At 44.1% G+C, this 21,353-nt stretch overlaps 1 protein-coding gene across 4 annotated transcripts; it reads right to left on the bottom strand.

The window, feature by feature from the left end:
* Nucleotides 1-6,730: 6,730 nt before the first annotated feature.
* LOC115169420 (cyclic AMP-responsive element-binding protein 3-like protein 3-A) lies at nucleotides 6,731-20,813 on the bottom strand. 4 transcript variants are annotated; one of them, XM_029725005.1, is made up of 10 exons: nucleotides 20,604-20,813; nucleotides 17,320-17,412; nucleotides 16,092-16,368; nucleotides 13,893-14,008; nucleotides 11,759-11,851; nucleotides 11,486-11,592; nucleotides 8,577-8,645; nucleotides 8,230-8,314; nucleotides 7,908-8,004; nucleotides 6,731-7,699 (listed from the first exon to the last, which is right to left on the bottom strand). In XM_029725005.1, the coding sequence occupies exons 1-10, from the start codon at nucleotides 20,622-20,624 to the stop codon at nucleotides 7,509-7,511; spliced, it is 1,149 nt and encodes a 382-aa protein (XP_029580865.1). In that variant the 5' UTR covers nucleotides 20,625-20,813; the 3' UTR covers nucleotides 6,731-7,508. The 4 variants fall into 4 exon arrangements, with proteins under 4 accessions (XP_029580865.1, XP_029580866.1, XP_029580868.1 ...); XM_029725006.1 differs by having other exon boundaries at nucleotides 16,092-16,264; nucleotides 20,604-20,811; XM_029725008.1 differs by lacking the exon at nucleotides 20,604-20,813 and adding an exon at nucleotides 18,127-19,315 and having other exon boundaries at nucleotides 16,092-16,264.
* Nucleotides 20,814-21,353: the final 540 nt, after the last annotated feature.

The following is a 21,353-nucleotide window of genomic DNA, read 5'->3' as shown; positions in this document are numbered from 1 at the left end:
GCTTGACTGCACATCACATCATCTGTGTATGCAGAATACATTTTCAGAACACATAATAGGCATATAATATGGTTTCCGTTTACATATGTCTTGAAAGCGTTGTCTCAGCTGCTGAACCCCAAACCTGATTCAACTTATCGTGTTGATTCAACTTGTTCATAAATATAGAAGTTATGCACTTGTGTTAGTGTTGGGTTAAAACAAAAGCCTGCACGCTCTGTAGTTCTTTAGGACCATGGTTGGTTGGTAACCACTGCAGTTCCCTACTGTATGCAGATATTGGGCAGAAGGAGCTGTCCAGGGTCCTGAAATGTTAAGCCCCTGTGGTGGTGGTGGTGGTGGTGGTGGTGCTGAATGGACAGCTCTGCTCTCCATTAATTGTATATAACATTTACATTTTCATTATATAAACATTTACATTACATAAATACATTAGTTAATACTTATACATTTACATATACTGTACATACTACATTTTTCATTTTCGTTGCATTCAAATGGCCTTCGAATGCCGACCATTTCAGACCAGCAACAGCTGGTGGCACAGGGCCTCTTAAATGGGTTTTTGTTAGGCTATAATATATGTACCCTATGGATAATATTCTTGTAATATTCTATTATTTCCTCTAAAACGTGTTTCCCAGAGGATCCTGTAAACCTCATTTTACATTGTTAAATATGTGCGTCATTGTTTAACCTTACCACTAACCTCTTCTTTACTGTAAGTGGTGTTTCTTTCCTGAAACGACCTTCATCTCTCCAGACATAGGATGCCACTCTTCTCTTGACTTGATAATGGTTATACCCACACAGACACACATAGCATTCCAGTTCAGTGCAATCATCTTTACCACAGTTCTTCTGAAACTACCCTATGTTTCAATTGCTGTTTTTATCACAAGTACATGCTTTTCTGGTTGGAATAAAAAAAGGCTAAGATTATCTGACAAACCACCACAATCTTATCAATATCGGTATGTTCGTGCTTTGCTGCTATTCCTGGTGCAGAAGAATAAACATATAGAGTTCATTTTAAAATATAAAAATGTTTATTCAAGATGACGTGATAAGAATGCATTGAATCAAATCAGCATAATGATAATGTATTGATGATTATCATCATCAGTTATGTTATCATTTATAGTGCTTTTCTCAATCTGGAAGCGCTCTACATTGCATGGGGGTAACTCACATCTCACATCACTTTTAATCTCCCCTCTCCTCAGCCTTATGCTGTTTGTTTTAATATTGGACTAGATTAAGGTAGATATCCTCCTCTCTCAGTCCCCTAGAGCTCTGAACCGTGATTTGATCTTGGTGCTTTCTACTAGTGATGTGGGGAAAACATGGATATAGTTACATATCGCAATATTATGTTTGGACGATATTATATTGATATGTGACTCCAAGTATCGATTTGTAAATACACAGAAGTAAACTCAGCAAAAAAGGAATCGTCCCTTTTTCAGGACACTGTCTTTCAAAGATAATTAGTAAAAATCCAAATAACTTCACAGATCTTCATTGCAAAGGGGTTAAACACTGTTTCCCATGCTTGTTCAATGAACCATAAACAATTAATGAACATGCACCTGTGGAACGGTCATTAAGACACTAACAGCTTACAGATGGTAGGCAATTAAGGTCACAGTTATGAAAACTTAGGACACTAAAGAGGCCTTTCTACTGACTCTGGAAAAACACCAAAGAAAGATGCCCAGGGTCCCTGCTCATTTCCGTGAACGTGCCTTAGGCATGCTGCAAGGAGGCATGAGGACTGCAGGTGTGGCCAGGGCAATAAATTGCCATGTCCGTAGTGTGAGACGCCTAAGACAGCGCTACAGGGAGACAGGACGGACAGCTGATCATCCTCGCAGTGACAGACCACGTGTAACAACACCTGCACAGGATCGGTACATCCGAACATCACACCTGCAGGACAGGTACAGAATGGCAAGAACAACTGCCCGAGTTACACCAGGAACGCACAATCCCTCCATCAGTGCTCAGACTGTCCGCAATAGACTGAGAGAGGCTGGACTGAGGGCTTGTAGGCCTGTTGTAAGGCAGGTCCTCACCAGACATCACCAGCAACAACTTCGCCTATGGGCACAAACCCACCGTCGCTGGACCAGACAGGACTAGCAAAAAGTGCTTCTCATTCTGTGCGTGATTTCTTGCAAGACAGGAATGTCAGTGTTCTGCCATGGCCAGCGAAGAGCCCGGATCTCAATCCCATTGAGCACGTGTCTCAGTTGTTGAATCTTGTTATGTTCATACAAACATTTACACATGTTAAGTTTGCTGAAAATAAACTCAGTTGACAGTGAGAGGACGTTTTTTTTTTTGCAGAATTTATGTGGACACCCCGTCAAATTAATGGATTCGGCTATTTCAGCCACACCCGTTGCTGACAGGTGTATAAAATCAAGCACACAGCCATGCAATCTCCATAGACAAACATTGGCAGTAGATTGTCCCGTACTGAAGACCTCAGTGACTTTCAACGTGGTACTGTCATAGGATGTCACCTTTCCAACAAGTCAGTTAATCAAATTTCTGCCCTGCTAGAGCTGCCCCGGTCAACTGTAAGTGCTTTTATTGTGAAGTGGAAACATCTAGAAGCAACAAAGGCTCAGCCGCAATGTGGTAGGCTACACAAGCTCACAGAACGGGGCCGCCGAGTGTCGCACCTGTCCTCAGGTGCGACACTCACTACCGAGTTCCATACTGCCTCTGGAAGCAACGTCAGCAACGGAACTGTTTGTCGGGAGCTTCATGAAATGGGTTTCCATGGCCGAGCAGCCGCACTTAAGCCTACGATAACCATGTGCAATGCCAAGCGTCGGCTGCAGTGGTGTAAAGCTCGCCGCCATTGGACTCTGGAGCAGTGGAACCGCTTACTTTAGAGTGATGAATCACACTTCACCATCTGGTAGTCCGACGGACGAATCTGGGTTTGGTGGATGCCAGGAGAACGCTGCCTGGCCCAGTACATAGTGCCAACTGTAAAGTTTGGTGGAAGAAGAATAATGGTCTGGGGCTGTTTTTCATGGTTCGGACTAGGCCCCTTAGTTCCAGTGAAGGGAATTGTTAATGCTACATTATACAATGACATTCTAGACAATTCTGTGCTTCCAACTTTGTGGCAACAGTTTGGGGAAGGCCCTTTCCTGTTATTACAAGAACTTGACTGGCCTGCACAGAGCCCTGACCACAACCCCATGAGCCAGGCCTAATTGCCCAACATCAGTTCCTGACCTCAGCAAGTCCCAACAGCAATTTTCCAACATCTAGTGGAAGCCTTCCCAGAAGAGTAGAGGTTGTTATAGCAGCAAAGGAGAGACCAACTCCATATTAATGCCCATGATTTTGGAATGAGATGTTCAACGAGCAGGTGTCCACATACTTTTAGTCATGTAGTGTATATATTTTTGCGACTGTGGGTAGCGTTAGCTAGCGCTAGTTGGCTGGCTGTACCTGAGCCAAAAAAGCTAAGTGATTTTTCATCCTATAGCTTGCTCTCAATCATCTTTTTAATTAATGCAAACATGTTTTCAAATAGTGAGCCAACAAATTTTCGTCCCTTTCATTTCCATGTCTGGAACTCATTTTCTCATGCTCTTTCGTCTCTTTGCAGCAGACATGTAGTGAGTAATTTGGAACATCAAATCGCAATAAAATCAGTTTCGAATTGCAATACATATGCAGTACCAGTCAAAAGTTTGGACACACCTACTCATTCCAGGGTTTTCTTTATTTTTACTATGTTCTACATTGTAAAATAATAGTAAAGACATCAAAACTATGAAATAGCACATATGGAATCATGTAGTAACCAAAAAAGTGTTCAACAAATCAAAATATACTTTATATTTGAGATTCTTCAAAGTAGCCACCCTTTGCCTTGATGACAGCTTTGCACACTCTTCACCTTCTCTCAACCAGCTTCATGAGGTAGTCACCTGGAATGCATTTCAATTAACAGGTGTGCCTTGTTAAAAGTTAATTTGTGGAATTTCTTTCCTTCTTAATGCGTTTGAGCCGATCATTTGTGTTGCATACAGAAGATAGCGCTATTTGGTAAAATACCAAGTCCATATTATGGCAAGAACAGCTCAAATAAGCAAAGAGAAATGACGTCCATCATTACTTTAAGACATGAAGGTCAGTCAATCTGAAACATTTCAAGAACTTTGAAAGTTTCTTCAAGTGCAGTCGCAAAAACCATCAAGCGCTATGAGTTACCTCTGATGCAGAGGATAAGTTCATTAGAGTTACCAGCCTCAGAAATTGCAGCCCAAATAAATGCTTCACAGAGTTCAAGTAACAGACACATCTCAAAATCAACTGTTCAGAGGAGATTGTGTGAATCAGGCCTTCATGGTCGAATTGCTGCAAAGAAACCACTTATATAAGACACCAATAAGAAGAAGAGACTTGCTTGGGCCAAGAAACACGAGCAATGGACATTAGACCAGTGGGAATCTTTCCTTTGGTCTGATGAGTCCAAATTTGCGATTTTTAGTTCCAACCGCCGTGTCTTTGTAAGATGCAGAGTAGGTGAACTGAGGATCTCTGCATGTGTGGTTCCCACCATGAATAATGGAGGAGGTGTGATGGTGTGGGGGTGCTTTGCTGGTGACACTGTCAGTGATTTATTTAGAATTCAATGCACACAATCAGCATCGCTACCACAGCATTCTGCAGCAATACGCCATCCCATCTGATAAGCGCTTAGTGGGATTTTCATTTGTTTTTCAACAGGACAATGACCCAACACACCTCCAGGCTGTGTAAGGGCTATTTGACCAAGAAGGAGAGTGATGGAGTGCTGCATCAGATGACCTGGCCTCCACAATCACCCGACCTCAGTCCAATTGAGATGGTTTGGGATGAGTTGGACCATGAGTGAAGGAAAAGCAGCCAATAAGTGCTCAGCATATGTGGGAAGTCCTTCAAGACTGTTGGAAAAGCATTCCAGGTGAAGCTGGTTGAGAGAATGCCAAGAGTGTGCAAAGCTGTCATCAAGTCAAAGGGTGGCTACTTTGAAGAATCTTAAATATAAAATATATTGTTTTTTTTAACACTTTTTTGCTTACTACATGATTACATATGTGTTACTTTATAGATTTAATGTCTTCACTATTATTCTACAATGTAGAAAATAGTAAAAATAAAGAGAAACCCTTGAATCAGTAGGTGTGTCCAAACTTTTGACTGGTACTGTATATATATATAAGATCTGTACCTGACCTAATGAAGGCTAGATATAGATAGATAAATAAATAAGAGAATAGCAGTGATGGTTGGCCTTCAATAATAATACTTTGACAAACCTGCCTGAGCTCTGAAATCCTTTCATCTCTGTTCACGGTGCTCGAGTTGCAATATGTGCAGTACAGCAGGTTGATGAATTATTGCATTCTGAAATCAACTGTGGATGTAATTGTTTTGAGGCTATGGTATCATTGTGCGCTTTTGAAATCTTCTGCTTTTGATATTCTCTCGTTGTGTTCTTGTCACGCCCTGATCTGTTTCACCTGTCATTGTGCTTATCTCCACCCCCCTCCAGGTGTCGCCCATCTTCCCCATTATCCCCTGGGTACGTATACCTGTGTTCTCTGTTTGTCTGTTGCCAGTTCGTCTTGTTTGTCAAGTCAACCAGCGTTTTGTCTCAGCTCCTGCTTTTCCCCAGTCTCTCTGTTTCTTGCCCTCCTGGTTTTGACCCTTGCCTGTCCTGACTCCGAGCCCGCCTGCCTTACCTCACTGCCTGACCCTGAGCCTGCCTGCCGTCCTGTACCGTTGCCCTCTACTCTGGATTATCAACCCCTGCCTGCCTTGACCTGTTGTTTGCCTGTCCCTGTTACTGTAATAAACTTTGTTACTTCAACAAAGTCTGCATTTGGGTCTTACCTGAAACCTGATAGTTCTCTTATCCCTCAGGCTCCCCTGTTCTTGCTTATTCAGTAGTTTTGACACTTGCTAGGGTTTGTTTAAAGATTTACATCAACCCGCCGTAGACCAATTTGCCGCTGGTGCTGTATTCTCATTGATTTAAGACTGTCATAGCTTCATACTCATATTCACGTTGAAAACGTAAACATTATAACATCATTTCACATACCTGCAACAAATGTTTATTTGGATTATGATAAGATAGGAAAGCTATACAAAGCCATTTAAGGTATTTTTAAATCATATTCTTCCAAAAAAAAAGCTGGAGACTCTTACCTCCCTCACTAGCTTTAAGCACCAGCTGTCAGAGCAGCTCACAGATCACTGCACCTGTACATAGCTCATCTGTAAATAGCCCTTCCAATCTACCTCATCCCCATACTGTATTTATTTATTTATCTTGCTCCTTTGCACCCCAGTATCTCTACTTGCACATTCATCTTCTGCACATTCTACCATTCCAGTGTTTAATTGCTATATTGTAACTACTTTGCCACCATGGCCTATTCATTGCCTTACCTCTCTTATCCTACCTCATTTGCACATGCTGTATATAGATTCTTCTACTGTATTATTGATTGTATGTTTGTTTATTCTATGTGTAACTCTTTGTTGTTGTATGTGTCAAACTGCTTTGCTTTATCTTGGCCAGGTCGCAGTTGCAAATGAGAACTTGTTCTCAACTAGCTTACCTGATTAAATAAAGGTGAAATAAAAAATTTAATTTAAAAAAACACACTGAGAAGCACCCAAGTTATCCCTGTTAACCACATTGTTTTTCTCTGCTTGTCTGTATTATAGGGACATCAGGCAAATCACAGCTCTGCTTCATAAACAAATACATCAAATACAAATACACGTCTTTATAAAATAACTACATTTACACCTTTCCCATGACTACATGGAAAACAAACATGTCCTACAGACTGATGCAGTGTAAGGGAAACCTTTTTAATAATACTTTTTTATTGAGTTTGTCAATGAAACTTAAATAAGAAATTCTATGAAAGTACAGTAAGTCAAGTAAGTAAAAAAAAACAAGTAGGTGAATATTGTTCAATAGCCACATTATTCAGTAAATCAATATATTACATGATATCTATAATGCATTACCCCACCTATTAGGATTCATCAACCTAGCCTCAGGGCAATTCATATGATTTCGGACATTTCTTTGTGTCCCTCCATTTAGTATGATCTGTTATGTAACGTAACATTACATATCATACTAAATGGAGGTACACACATTTTTGTAAAATGTCCTACTTATGGCTCTGATTTCAGGTTGGGTACAGAGGCTCAGTTGATTCCATCAACTGTTTAATACATAGCAGTATGGTTCTCTAAGGCAGTGGCCACCAACCCTGGTCCTGGGGAGCTAACAATGTGTTTTAACTCATTAACCACTGATCAAGACCCTAATTAGCTGAATCAAGTGTGTTAGAGCTGGCGGTGCTACAGTAGCCTAGTGATTGAGTAGGAAGTCAGTGGTGTTGGTTAGGAAGGAGCTCCGTATCTGCGTGGTTGAGATTGTGTTTGCGATAGTGTGGTCAGAGGCTGTGGTTGTAGTCATAGTTGTGGTCATGGTTGTGGTTGGTTTGGGGGTCTGAGTCGGCGTACTCTGGCCTGAGTCGGAGCTTCCCCACCAGGGTTGACAGGGCCTCCACCCACCCAGCCACTGAGAAGACAGGTGGGGGTGATATCTCTGTGTCCACCACCGCCAGCAGGGAACGAGATCTCTCTGAGAGAGAGCGAAAGAGAGAGGTGAGCCGTATAGTCAGATAGTAAGGTGTGTGTATGCACGCATAGGTCTGTGTGTGTGTGTGTGTGTGTGTGTGTGTGTGTGTGTGTGTGTGTGTGTGTGTGTGTGTGTGTGTGTGTGTGTGTGTGTGTGTGTGTGTGTGTGTGTGTGTGTGTGTGTGTGTGTGTGTGTGTGTTTTCACACTAACCCCTATCCTTGCTGAAGTCTCCCTCCTGGCTGACATGGCTGTGTGGGTCAGGCTGCAGACTGGGAGAGAGGAGGAGAGAGAAAGAGAGGAGCAGCACCTGGAGAGAAAAAGAGAGGGAGGGAGGGAGGGAGGGAGGGAGGGAGGGAGGGAGGGAGGGAGGGAGGGAGAGCATGAACTGCTGCTCGACCCATTCTATTTATATAGTGTTCAACTGTGGATCTAAGTATTCAATCACAAGGCCTGAGTATTCAATCACAGACATGGTAACAGCCCAGCAACCACTGCAGTGACCTATTTCTTGCTTTTTGTGTATATTCCATACCAGGATGCAGGTCGCTTTCTGGGCAGTCTTACTGGAGCCATTAGGTAGAAGAATTTGTAGCCTGGCCAGCTGCTCCAACAGAGAACTGCAGTACCACACACAGAGAGTATTCAGTACATGAAGAGACACGAGAGAGGATAATGAGCTGTATAGTCAAATAGAGATGATTCAAAGTCCATTCCATTCAAGACAGGAAAGAAGGAAGGAGATTGTAGGGGAGGAAGGAAAGAGGGATAGAGTAGAGGAGAAGGGGAAGAAGAGAAGAGGAAGGAAGGAAGGAGGAAGAGTTAAGGGGAGGAGCCTTATTAAACAGGTCTCCCTTGTAAACAAGATTTTTAATGTCTTACGTGTTGGTTTCCTCCAGTTGGTGGACTTTCCTCTGTAGCGCCAGGTTGTGTTTACTACAGGCATCCATCCTGCCAGGGCAGAGAGAGACACTCCATCAGTCTCTCTATCGGCTCACAAACTTTTTATACATTACAATACCACAATCAACGAGCTGTATAAGGCCATAAGCAAACAAGAGAATGCTAACCCAGAAGCGGCGCTCCTAGTGTTCGAGGACTTTAATGCAACAAAATGTCATTAATTTTTACCTAATTTATACCACGCTCTCCGTATTCGACATGAGTAAGACCTTTAAACAGGTCAACATTGTGGTGGATGAATCAGAATTAGTTGGGTAACATAGATAATTAAGATGTTTTATTTGTATAATATGCTTATGTGGGATACTTGTCATTAGGATGGCGTGCCCTTTGGACTCTGGTGTTGACAGTTGTACTTTTCCCTTAGCTAGGGCTCAGTCACTTGGGGCCCAGAGAGGGGATAAGTCAGAATGAAACATTGTCTTCATATGTGAATGTGTCTTTACCTATTCTTAAACCATGTGAAGGGGTGGCGTGATTAATGGGGAACCAATTACTTGTCTCCACAATGTCTGTGCGCAAGTCACTCCCTCCTTTTCTATGTTGTGAGGAGGTGTATGGCAGTGTCTGGGACCATTGTATGTCCTCTCTCTAGATCTTGCACTTATCCTGGGATAGTGTATGACCTAGAGGCTCACTCCCCTCAGTGCGCTTGTCCAGGAGTGGGGTCAAGAGGGGGTTTGCTTGAGATGGGAGTATTTAGAGTTGACAATTGATATATGCCATTGGATGAGCTGGTGTTTTTGTACTATGAAGTACCAGGAACAAGATTAGAAACCTCGTCAAGGGGACCAAACTGAACAATAATTTATAGCGAATGCTATCTGGCTGTGGATACTCCTCTCTCAAGCAACAGTCTTTTTTGTGAACCGTTCCTAACTATCTGTGGTTTGTCATGTCAAAGGAGGGTGGATCTTTGCTATAAAGATCTCAGTAGCCATTGTGTTGACACTCAACGGTTCATTAGAAATGGGGAATCGTTGAAAGTCAAGTGCTAATGCAAAGCTCTTAATTAAAGATGTAGTTTAAGTATAACTCTGACTGGTGTGTGTAGTTTGTCTCTCCTCATTTGGTAATGCAGAAATTAGCCACCACAACATTCACAAGGCCGCAGGGCCAGACGGATTACCAGGACGCGTACTCAGAGCATGCGCTGACCAACTGGCAAGTGTCTTCACTGACATTTTCAACCTCTCCCTGACCAAGTCTGTAATACCTACATGTTTCATGCAGACCGCCATAGTCCCTGTGCCAAAGAATGCCAAGGTAACCTGCCTAAATGACTACCACCCTGTAGCACTCACATCTGTAGCCATGAAGTGCTTTAAAAGGCTGGTTATGGCTCACATCAACACAATCATCCCAGAAACCCTAGACCCACTACAATTTGGATACCTCAACAAATCCACAGATGACCCAATCTCTATTGCACTCCACACTGCCCTTTCCCACCTGGACAAAAGTGACACCTACGTAAGAATGCTGTTCGTTGACTACAGATCAGCATCCATCACCATAGTGCCCTCAAAGCACATCACTAAGCTAAGGACCTTTGTACTAAACACCTCCCTCTGCAACTGGATCCTGGACTTCCTGATGGGCCGACCCTAGGTGATAAGGGTAGGCAACAACACATCTGCCATGCTGATAAAAGACACGGGGCCCCATCAAGAGTGCGTGCTTAGTCCCCTCCTGTACTCACTGTTCCCCCATGACTACGTGGCCTCACACGACTCCGACACCATCATTAAGTTTGCTGACAACACGACAGTGGTAGGCCTGATCACCAACATCAATGAGACAGCCTATAGGGAGGAGGTCAGAGACCTGGCAGGTTGGTGCCAGGACAACAACCTCTCCCTCAACGTGAGCAAGACAAAAGAGCTGATCGTGGACTACAGGAAAAGGAGGGCCGAGCATGCCCCCATTTACATCAAGGTAGTGGAGCAGGTCAAGAGCTTCAAGTTCCTTGGTGTCCACATCACCAACAAACTATCATGGTCCAAACACACCAAGACAGTCGTGAAGATGGCACAAGAACTCCTATTCCCCCTCAGGAGACTGAAAAGATCTGTTATGGGTCCTCAGATCCTCAAAAAGTTATACAGCTGCACCTTTGAGAGCATCCTGACGGGTTGCACCACCGCTTGGTATGGCAAATGCTCGTCATCTGACTGCAAGGCGCTACAGAGGGTAATGTGTACGGCCCAGTACATCACTGGGGACAAGCTTTCTGCCATTCAGGACCTCTTCACCAGGCAGTGTCAGAGGAAGGCCCTAAAAATGGTCAAAGACTCCAGCCACCCAAGTCATAGACTGTTCTCTCTGCTACCTCATGGCAAGCGGTACCGGAGCGCCAAGTCTAGGTCCAAAAGGCTCCTTAACAGGTTCTACCCCAAAGCCATAAGACTGCTAAACATTGACCCCTTTTTTACGGTGCTGCTATTCGCTGTTTATTATCTATGCTAGTCATTTTACACCTACTTACTCTATGCTAGTCATTTTACCCCTACCTACATGTACATATTAACCTCAATTACCTCGACTAACCTGTACCCCCTCACATTGACTAAGTACCGGAACGCCCTGTAAATAGCCTCGTTATTGTTATTTTCTTGTGTTACTTTTATTTATTTTTTTACATTTTTATTTATTTGATCAGCAAATATTTTCTTACTTACTTAAAAAAACTGCATTGTTGATTAAGGGCTTGTAAGTAAGCATTTCACGGTAAGGTCCGTATTTGGCGCATGTGATAAATAACATTTGATTGGATAATTACTGGTGCATTGGACCACCAACTGGGCTACATTGCTGTTGGTCCATACCTGCCCTCAAGACCATCTACGTACTCCCTCTTCTTCTTCCTGCTCTCCTGGGCCGACTGCTTGTTGCGGATCTTCCTGCGGATCTTCTTCAGGACCCTCTCCTCGTACTGATCCAGGAGAACACAGTCAGACAGCAGAGAGAGTGAGCGAATGAAGACAGAGATGATTAGAGTTGATTAAAGTGAAAGAGTACAAAAGGTTTTTGAAAGTTAAATTGTAACAAACAGGGATGGTTGGCCGGCCAGGTGGACATTAGGGCCAGTGGTAGCCTACCTTGGTAAAGGGCAGTTGGCTGGGCAGGTGGACACCCTCTTTAGCCAGCAGCTTCTTCTCGTCCTCGTTAAGGACCACGTCCTGCAGGGAATTCTGGGAGTCACAGGAGAATGGAAAGACACAGCGATTACTGCAAGGCTTCAGACAGTCACATAAACAGGTTGCCTGACAACGTCCCGAAAATGATGTGCACGCATTGCAGGGGTAGAAGGCCCTGTGTTGTTATGATTCTGAACGGTCAGATAGCTAGCAACAGTGAGAAGCTGCCATGTGGGGAGTGGCTTGTTTCAGCTAGTTGAATCTTGTTCTTGATACCATGTCTTGTTTTGAGGTGTTTTGACTTATACCATGTCTATGATAATATGGCTCATAATTGATACATACAGTTGAAGTCAGAAGATTACATACACTTAGGTTGGAATCATTAAAACTCATTTTTCAACCACTCCATAAATTTCTTGTTACAATCTATAGTTTTGGCAAGTCGGTTAGGACATCTACTTTGTGCATGACACAGATCAGTTTTCCAACAATTGTTTACAGACAGATTATTTCACTTATAATTCAATGTATCACAATTCCAGTGGGTCCGAAGTTTGCATACACTAAGTTGACTGTGCCTTTAAACAGCTTGGAAAATTCCAGAAATGGCTTTAGAAGCTAATTGGCATCATTTGAGTCAATTGGAGATGTACCTGTGGATGTATTTCAAGGCCTACCTTAAAACTCTGCCTCTTTGCTTGACATCATGTGAAAATCAAAAGAAATCAGCCAAGACCTCAGAAAAAAAATTGTAGACCTCCACAAGTCTGGTTCATCCTTGGGAGCAATTTCCAAACGCCTGAAGGTACCACGTTCATCTGTACAAACAATAGTACGCAAGTATACACACCATGGGACCACGCAGCCATCATACCGCTCAGGAAGGAGACGCGTTCTGTCTCCTAGAGATGAACGTACTTTGGTGCGAAAAGTGCAAATCAATCCCAGAACAACAGCAAAGGACCTTGTGAGGATGCTGGAGGAAACAGGTACAAAAGTATCTACAGTAAAACAAGTCCTATATCGACATAACCTGAAAGGCTGCTCAGCAAGGAAGAAGCCACTGCTCCAAAAACGGCATAAAAAAGCCAGACTATGGTTTGCAACTGCACATGGGGACAAAGATCATACTTTTTGGAGAAATGTCCTCTGGTCTGATGAAACAAAAATAGAACTGTTTGGCCATAATGACCATCATTATGTTTGGAGGAAAAAGGGGGAGGCTTGCAAGCCGAAGAACACCATCCCAACCGTGAAGCACGGGGGTGACAGCATCATGTTGTGGGGGTGCTTTGCTGCAGGAGGGACTGGTGCATGTCACAAAATAGATGGCACCATGAGAGAGGAAAATTCTGTAGATATATTGAAGCAACATCTCAAGACATCAGTCAGAAAGTTAAAGCTTGGTCGCAAAAGGGTCTTCCAAATGGACAATGACCACAAGCATACTTCCAAAGTTGTGGCAAAATGGCTTAAGGACAACAAAGTCAGGGCATTGGAGAGGCCATCACAAAGCCCTGACCTCAACCCTGAAAGAAATCATTCTCTCTACTATTATTCTGACATTTCACATTCTTAAAATAAAGTGGTGATCCTAACTGACCTAAGACAGGGTATTTTTACTAAGATTAAATGTCAGGAATTGTGAAAAACTGAGTTTAAATGTATTTGGCTAAGTTGTATGTAAACTTCAGACTTCTAATGTAGCTAACTACCAACTGTAACGACGTATTAGAGACAATAAGTGATTATTGTCCAAATGTATTTATGTTTTTAATAAACATTTGAAGACGAAATATAGTTTGCATGTTATCAATAATCCTATGATTCTAAACCAACCCCGTTAGTTTTGCCCCCCGAAGATGCGCACACATCGGTTTTGTCACTCAAAACCTATACTGTGTTTATGTCCTATTTTCTGCCCATCTCTGTCTGTGTCTGTTCGTCTGTGTCAATCTGGGACTATCTGTCTCTCGCCTCCTCCCCTAGAACCTAGACCTACAGCTCCAGTTTTTAACAATTCTGAATGGATTTCGTACAGTAGAGGAAAGCAATATGGCGTAGCCTCCACTCCCCTGTCCCTCTGACTCACCGTCTCTCTTATTCCAGACAGCAGCAGGTCCTTGACAGTGAGATGGTAACCAGAGGGCAGCTGGGGGTTGTGGGTATCCCCACTGCTCTCTTGGAAGAGGCCAGACTCCCATCCATCTGAGAAGACAGAGAGACGTAGGACCAGATTTACTAAGGGCTCAAAACAGTTACAAGATTGTATTCTATTTTATTCTATTCCATTCTATTATTCTATTTACTAACGTTACTGTGTGTCGGGGAAATCTGTAATATTTGGTCAAATCCAATGGCACCAAATCCCACAGGCACCAATACAATAACAGCTGGCTCTGATCTACTTAACACCCCCCTTGTTAAGACGGCCTAAGCGGTGGGAGACATTATCACGGGGATGCAGTATGACTGTCACAAGATGGTCATGAGATGGTCACATTGACCAATGAGAATGTATAGATAGTTCTGTACGACCAATGAGATGTTGTGTGTGTTGACAGTTAAAAGGAGATGTAATTTTAGATCTGATAGCTGACCGTTGAAGTGCGACCCTTCATCGGCCGGTGTATTATTAAACAAGTTGAGTTTTGAGAACTGTCTAAGATTCCTTGATTTGTTTTCACTCCTCTGCAAGTCTGAACTTATTGTTTAGCCATTTTGTAATTTGGGTGAACTATCCATTTAAGGTTAGGGATAGGGTTAAACTTAATTTCATTCATTAATTCCGAGTGGTTAAGGTTAGGTTTAAGAGAGGGGTTCTAAAACTTTTATGCCCACGACCCCATTTTGATATCAACATGTTCTCGCCACCCCACCATGCAAACAAAGTGATGTAATCAAAGGACAATGTTCACTTTTTTTATTGGTGAGGTCAACTTGGGTCAAACGTTCCGGGTAGCTTTCCACAAGCTTCCCACAATAAGTTGGGTGAATTTTGGCCCATTCCTCCTGACAGAGCTGGTGTAATTGAGTCAGGTTTGTAGGCCTCCAGGCTCGCACACGCCTTTTCAGTTCTGCCCACAACTTTTCTATAGGATTGAGGTCAGGGCTTTGTGATGGCCACTCCAATACCTTGACTTTGTTGTCCTTAAGCCATGTTGCAACAAGCTTTAACTTCCTGACTGATGTCTTGAGATGTTACTTCAATATATCCGCATCATTTTCCTCCCTCATGATGCCATCTATTTTGTGAAGTGCACCAGTCCCTCCTGCAGCAAAGCACCCCCACTACATGATGCTGCCAGCCCCGTGCTTCACGGTTGAGATGGTGTTCTTCGGCTTGCAAGCCTCCCCCTTTTTCCTCCAAACATAACGATGGTCATTATGGCCAAACAGTTATTTTTTTGTTTCATCAGACCAGAGGACATTTCTCCAAAAAGTATGATCTTTGTCCCCATGTGCAGTTGCAAACCGTAGTCTGGCTTTTTTATGGTAGTTTTGGAGCAGTGGCTTCTTCCTTGCTGAGCGGCCTTTCAGGTTATGTCGATATAGGACTCGTTTTACTGTGGATATAGATACTTTTGTACCTGTTACCTCCAGCATCTTCACAAGGTCCTTTGCTGTTGTTCTGGGATTGATTTGCACTTTTTGCACCAAAGTACATTCATCTCTAGGAGACAGAACTCGTCTCCTTCCTGAGCAATATGACGGCTGCGTGGTCCCATGGTGTTTATACTTGCGTACTATTGTTTGTACAGATGAACGTGGTACCTTCAGGCGTTTGGAAATTGCTCCCAAGGATGAACCAGACTTGTGGAGGTCTACAATTTTTTTTCTGAGGTCTTGGCTGATTTCTTTTGATTCTCCTGTGATGTCAAGCAAAGAGGCACTGAGTTTGAAGGTAGGCCTTGAAATACATCCACAGGTACACCTCCAATTGACTCAAATGATGTCAATTAGCCTATCAGAAGCTTCTAAAGCCATGACATAATTTTCTGGAATTTTCCAAGCTGTTTAAAGGCACAGTCAACTTAGTGTATGTAAACTTCGGACCCACTGGAATTGTGATACAGTGAATAATAAGTTAAATAATCTGTTTGTAAATAATTGTTGGAAAATGACTTGTGACATGCACAAAGTAGATGTCCTAACCGACTTGCCAAAACTATATTTTGTTAACAAGAAATTTGTGGAGTGGTTGAAAAACAAGTTTTAATGACTCCAACCTAAGTGTATGTAAACTTCCGACTTCAACTGTATGTGCATCTGTTCCAGAGGTTTGTATTACCTAAGTCGATGGAGACATCAGGTGCCAGGCAGTGCAGTGCAGACCTGGTGAGGTTAGAGTGGAGGTTAGGCAGATGGGCTTGGTCGAAGGCATGGAAGGGGGAGCTGGAGGGCGGGTTACGGCTGTCCAGGTGATCGGAGCCAGAGTTGGGGTCCTCACTGATGCCACTGTCGCTGGGGGAGTAGGGCCACATGGGGGAGGGGGGGGCAGACGATGAGTCAGTGCCACCTAACAGAGTATCCAGGAAGTCATCACCGCCACCTTCTTGGCTCAGAGACTGCAGAGGGTTGTGTGTGTGTGTGTGTGTGTGTGTGTGTGTGTGTGTGTGTGTGTGTGTGTGTGTGTGTGTGTGTGTGTGTGTGTGTGTGTGTGTGTGTGTGTGTGTGTGTGCATGGGGAGGGTGAGATACATCCAGAGAGGGAAATAAAACCAAAGGCATGTCATCAGACATACAGTACACAAACAGATTACAGGTTATCTTACTATACAGAAACCTACTAAACACTCAGGAATAATGCAATCACTCACACACACACAAACATGCACGCACACTGATGCAAACACATACACACCCATACATCAGCCAGAGATAATACCCCTGTCTAGGGCCATTAAAGATAAAGAACTGCTATGATTGAGGTCTGACAGTTCTAGTGAAGGGAACAGGAAGCCCCCTCCCCACAAGCTGTCAATGAGAGTCATATATTTAGAAATATAAATATATGGCTCTGCTGTCAATAAGTAACTGTCATTGGGCAATGGGAAAAGATGATTGGCAGATGGACGAGGTCAACACGGACCAAGCAAGACCAAAAAAAGACATGGGATTGAGCATATTATCCTATTCAGATTGGTTACATTTGTGGCTGACTTTCCATAAGTATCAATGTAAAATCTATTTTTCTCGTCTTCCTGGTTTTTGACCCTTGCCTGTCCTGACCCTGTACCCGCCTGACCACTCTGCCTGTCCCTGAGCCTGCCTGCCATCCTGTACCTTTGCTCCTATCGACCCCTGCCTGCCTTGACCTGTCGTTTGCCTGCCCTTGTTACAATAAACATTGTTACTTCACACAGTCTGCACTTGGGTCTTACCTTGATACCTGATACCAGGAAAAACTATGGGTCCTAGTTACTGACAAGGAAAAACTCAGATAAGTCACAAAATATCTAGGGTGCTTTTACTGATGGAAAGGGCTGGAGGAGAAAGTGGAATGGTGTTGTCACTCACCTCGGGTGATGTGATTTGCCAGGGCTGGTTTCCATGGCAGCTGAGGGTTCCGTCTGACTGGTTGAGCAGGAGATCTATAAATTCAATTCCTCTCTATAGAAGAGAAACATAGTGATTGGTTACAACTCGGGACAGGAGTATTTTCTGACTATATGAACTGATGACCAGGTGTCAGGCCCTGATCTGTTTCACCTGGCCTTGTGCTTGTCTCCAGCCCCTCCAGGTGTCACCCATCTGCCCCACTTATCCTCTGGGTATTTATACCTGTGTTTTCTGTCTGTCACTGCCAGTTGGTCTTGTTTGTCAAGCTTACCAGTGCCAGTCTTTTCCCAGCCTCTATTTTTCTTCGTCCTCCTGGTTTTTGACCGTTGCCTGCCCTGACCCTGTACCCTCCCGCCTGACCACTCTGCCTGACCCTGAGCCTGCCTGCCATCCTGTACCTTTGCTCCTATCGACCCCTGCCTGCCTTGACCTGTCGTTTGCCTGCCCCCGTTGTTACAATAAACATTGTTACTTCACACAGTCTGCACTTGGGTCTTACCTTGATACCTGATAGTACGAACTGACCATGACTGACCCAGCAGACTTGGACCAGCTCCGCAACGCCATCTCCTCCCAAGGAGCCACCATTGGTAGGCAAGAGGAGTTGATTCGCGGTCTGATGGAAGGGTTCCAGGCCGTGGCCAAATGTCACGACCTAGCCTTGGACGCATTGCGGGAGCCATTCCGTGGGTTGCCTACTAGGCAGCCTACCACGACGGTAACCTAGCAGCGCTGTCACCCCGATTTCCCAGGAACCCCCCTTACCTCCCCCGGAGCGCTACGATGGAGATTCCAGAACCTATCGGGCCTTTCTCTCCCAGTGCTCCCTCGTTTCCGAGCTGCAGCCTTCTTCGTTCCCCTTGGACCGCTCGAAGATAACGTACATTATTACGCTGATGTCCGGTAGGGCACTCGCCTGGGCCACGGCGTTGTGGGAGCAACAATCCGCCATCTGCCTCAGTCTGGAGGTATTCGTGGCGGAGGTAAGAAGTTTTTGAGGCTCTGATGTTCGGGAGAGAGGCTGCCCGGAAGTTACTCCAGCTTTGGCAGGACACACTCAGTGTGGCAGACTATGCGGTGGAGTTCCGCACGCTAGAAGCGAAGGGTACCTGGAACCCGGAAGCGCTTTTAGACACGTTCCTGCACGGATTATTGGAGGAGGTAAAGGATGAGCTGGCAGCCCAAGAACTACCAACGGATCTCGACTCACTCATTGCTTTAACCATCCGGATTGATGGTCGGCTATGGGAATGTAGGAGGGAGAAGAGGTCCGATTGCGATCTCAATCACTCACTCGGGGATCCCACCTTGCAGCTGATGAACTCCGGAAGTCCCCGGCGTCTACGTCCCCGAGAGGATCCGAGCTTACCCAAGTCACTCCAAGAGCCTCCGGAGACTGCCGATTCACCTCTTCCCGAGCCGATGCAGCTCGGCAGGGCTAGGCTGTCTCCAGCCGAATGCGCACGCAGACTTGAGACCCAGAGTTGTCTGTACTGCGGTACTGCCGGTCATTTTGTGTCTACCTGTCCCTTCAAGAGACCTAGCTCATTCATTGGAGTGAGTACACTGGTGGGTCTGAAAGATAATTGTTCTTCTCCCTTTACTCGCCCCCCTCTCCATGCCACCCTGCTGTGGGGCGACCAGTCCAAGTCTCTCCAGGTACTCATCGACTCGGGGGCCGATGTGAGTCTCATGGATGTTACCCTGGCATCCATGGGTGTTAGAGCGCTGGACGGGCACTCTATAGGCCAGGTCACCCACCAGACCACCCCCAGTCAACCTACGAGTGTCGGGGAACCACAGCGAGATGATCCAATTCCTGCTGGTTGAGTCTCCGCAGGTTCCCATGGTATTGGACCCGGCCCTCATCCCCGACTTTCACAGCCGGCACCCCAGTCAACCAGGGGTCTGCCCAGGTGGAATACCAGGTGGCGTCCCTACAGGGAGGGGTACTGTCACGCCCTGATCTGTCTCCGCCCCCTCCAGGTGTCGCCCATCTTCCCCACTTATCCTCTAGGTATTTATATCTGTGTTCTGTCTGTGCCAGTTCGTCTTGTTTGTCAAGCTTACCAGCGTTTGTCCTGTCAGCTCCTGTCTTTTCCCAGCCTCTCTTTTTCTTGTCTTCCTGGTTTTTGACCCTTGCCTGTCCTGACCCTGTTTCCGCCCGCCTGACCACTCTGCCTGTCCCTGACCCTGAGCCTGCCTGCCGACTATAAATGGGTCACATAGCAAAAATTACACAGGGAATCTCTTTACAGGAGCTATAGACACAGAGGAATGTGCGTTTTTTATAGTTGTATTTTTGTGTTTCCTGTGCTCGCTTCTTGATTGATGTAATTGTGTCACTAGCTCCTTATTGTGTACTTTCTGTTTGTTGCTTTTGTAATACAGTGCTCCCTTGCAAAATAGACTTTGATCTCAATGGGACATGAAATAAATAGACAGGTGGACACAAACATAACAGATCAGGGCACCTCTATAGAAGTATAAACTTGTTAACATGGATCCTGAGACCACTCAGAGTCAATGAATAATCCTGACTCTTCCTATAGATAAACATAAACAGTAGACTACATGACTCCATAACACTAATACATATACGCAACTTTGGTTTTATTAGTGGGGGGGACATAATCATAATTTTTTTATTATTTTATTATTTGCCAGTCGGATCAACACGCCAAACAGCCTGTCTAACCACTCGGTGGCGTCCGCATGGTCCTAAAGCACACCGTTGCCTGATTTTGGATCACATTCCAATGATAAAGGCCGTCATTGTAAATAAGAATTTGTTCTTAACTGACTTGCCTAGTTAAATAAAGGTTAAATAAAAAAAACTGTGGGGGGGGGGAAAGCTATTTCAGAATGTGGGGCATGCCCCCGTCCCCCGTCCCCCGTCCCCCACCCCCGTCCCCCGTCGCCAGTGAAAGTTGCTCACCCTGCATATAGAGTATATGGTTCCTGGGTTGAGAAGACTCAAAAAAAGTCAGAAAAAGATACTTTCAAAGAGAAAATGTTGATATAATACAGGTCAAAAACTATGACTGTATGTCATTATAGAACCCACAAATGAGTATGTTTTTTAAATTGAAGTCTTAATATGATCACAATGCTCTATGGTGACAAAAGCTAGCATTGAAAGCCACTTCAAACTATGAATGACAAAGCACACATCTAATTCAATCACCTGTCTAAGAAACACAACAAAAAAACAGAAATCCACACAAGATAGTTTTCTTTACCTTGTTTGAGATGTGGGTCATTATTCCAACTTTCCAATAAGATTGGCGCAAGGTGTAAATATCCAACAGGAATGGTCAAAAGTTGACAATAGCTACCTTGATAAATATTTCAAGAGTGTTTCCTGTAGCTAAGTATGTGCGTTTTTGTATGCGCATATGAGCCTGTTCCACGGGACAAAGTTGAAATTCCAATCATATTGAAATCTCAGCAGAATTGAGATTGTGTGTGTGTGTGTGTGTGTGTGTGTGTGTGTGTGTGTGTGTGTGTGTGTGTGTGTGTGTGTGTGTGTGTGTGTGTGTGTGTGTGTGTGTGTGTGTGTGTGTGTGTGTGTGTGATCCCCCCCCCACCAAACACACACACACACATTTTAATTTAAAAGATCACATTTTGTTTAATCTGAATAGTTATCGCCTAAATTCCTTTCCATGTTTCATCTTTTAGATATTTTATTAATGTAATTGACACAGGGGTACCTGTATCCACATAGAATGTAATCAAACTGAGGTGACCAGTTGGGGTTTTTGTTCCATTATTTACACATATTACATCACTTTTTTTCTGGTATAATATATGATTCATGAATAAGCTATGCATATAAATCAACACATTGTTGTGTTTAGTTAATAACAGCTATTTCTCAATTCAACAATAACCGGAGGCCTTATCTGCGTGCCTTGCTCTTATCTTTATATATGAGGGCGTCTGCCTGCCAATGTGCGTGTGTTTAAGAATTACACCTACCATAAAGA

Source organism: Salmo trutta, chromosome 31 (genome assembly GCF_901001165.1).
Source record: "Salmo trutta chromosome 31, fSalTru1.1, whole genome shotgun sequence".
NCBI classification, from domain to species: Eukaryota; Metazoa; Chordata; class Actinopteri; order Salmoniformes; family Salmonidae; genus Salmo; species Salmo trutta.
Note: the sequence above shows the minus strand (reverse complement) of the source record. Positions and strands in the feature narration are given on the sequence as shown.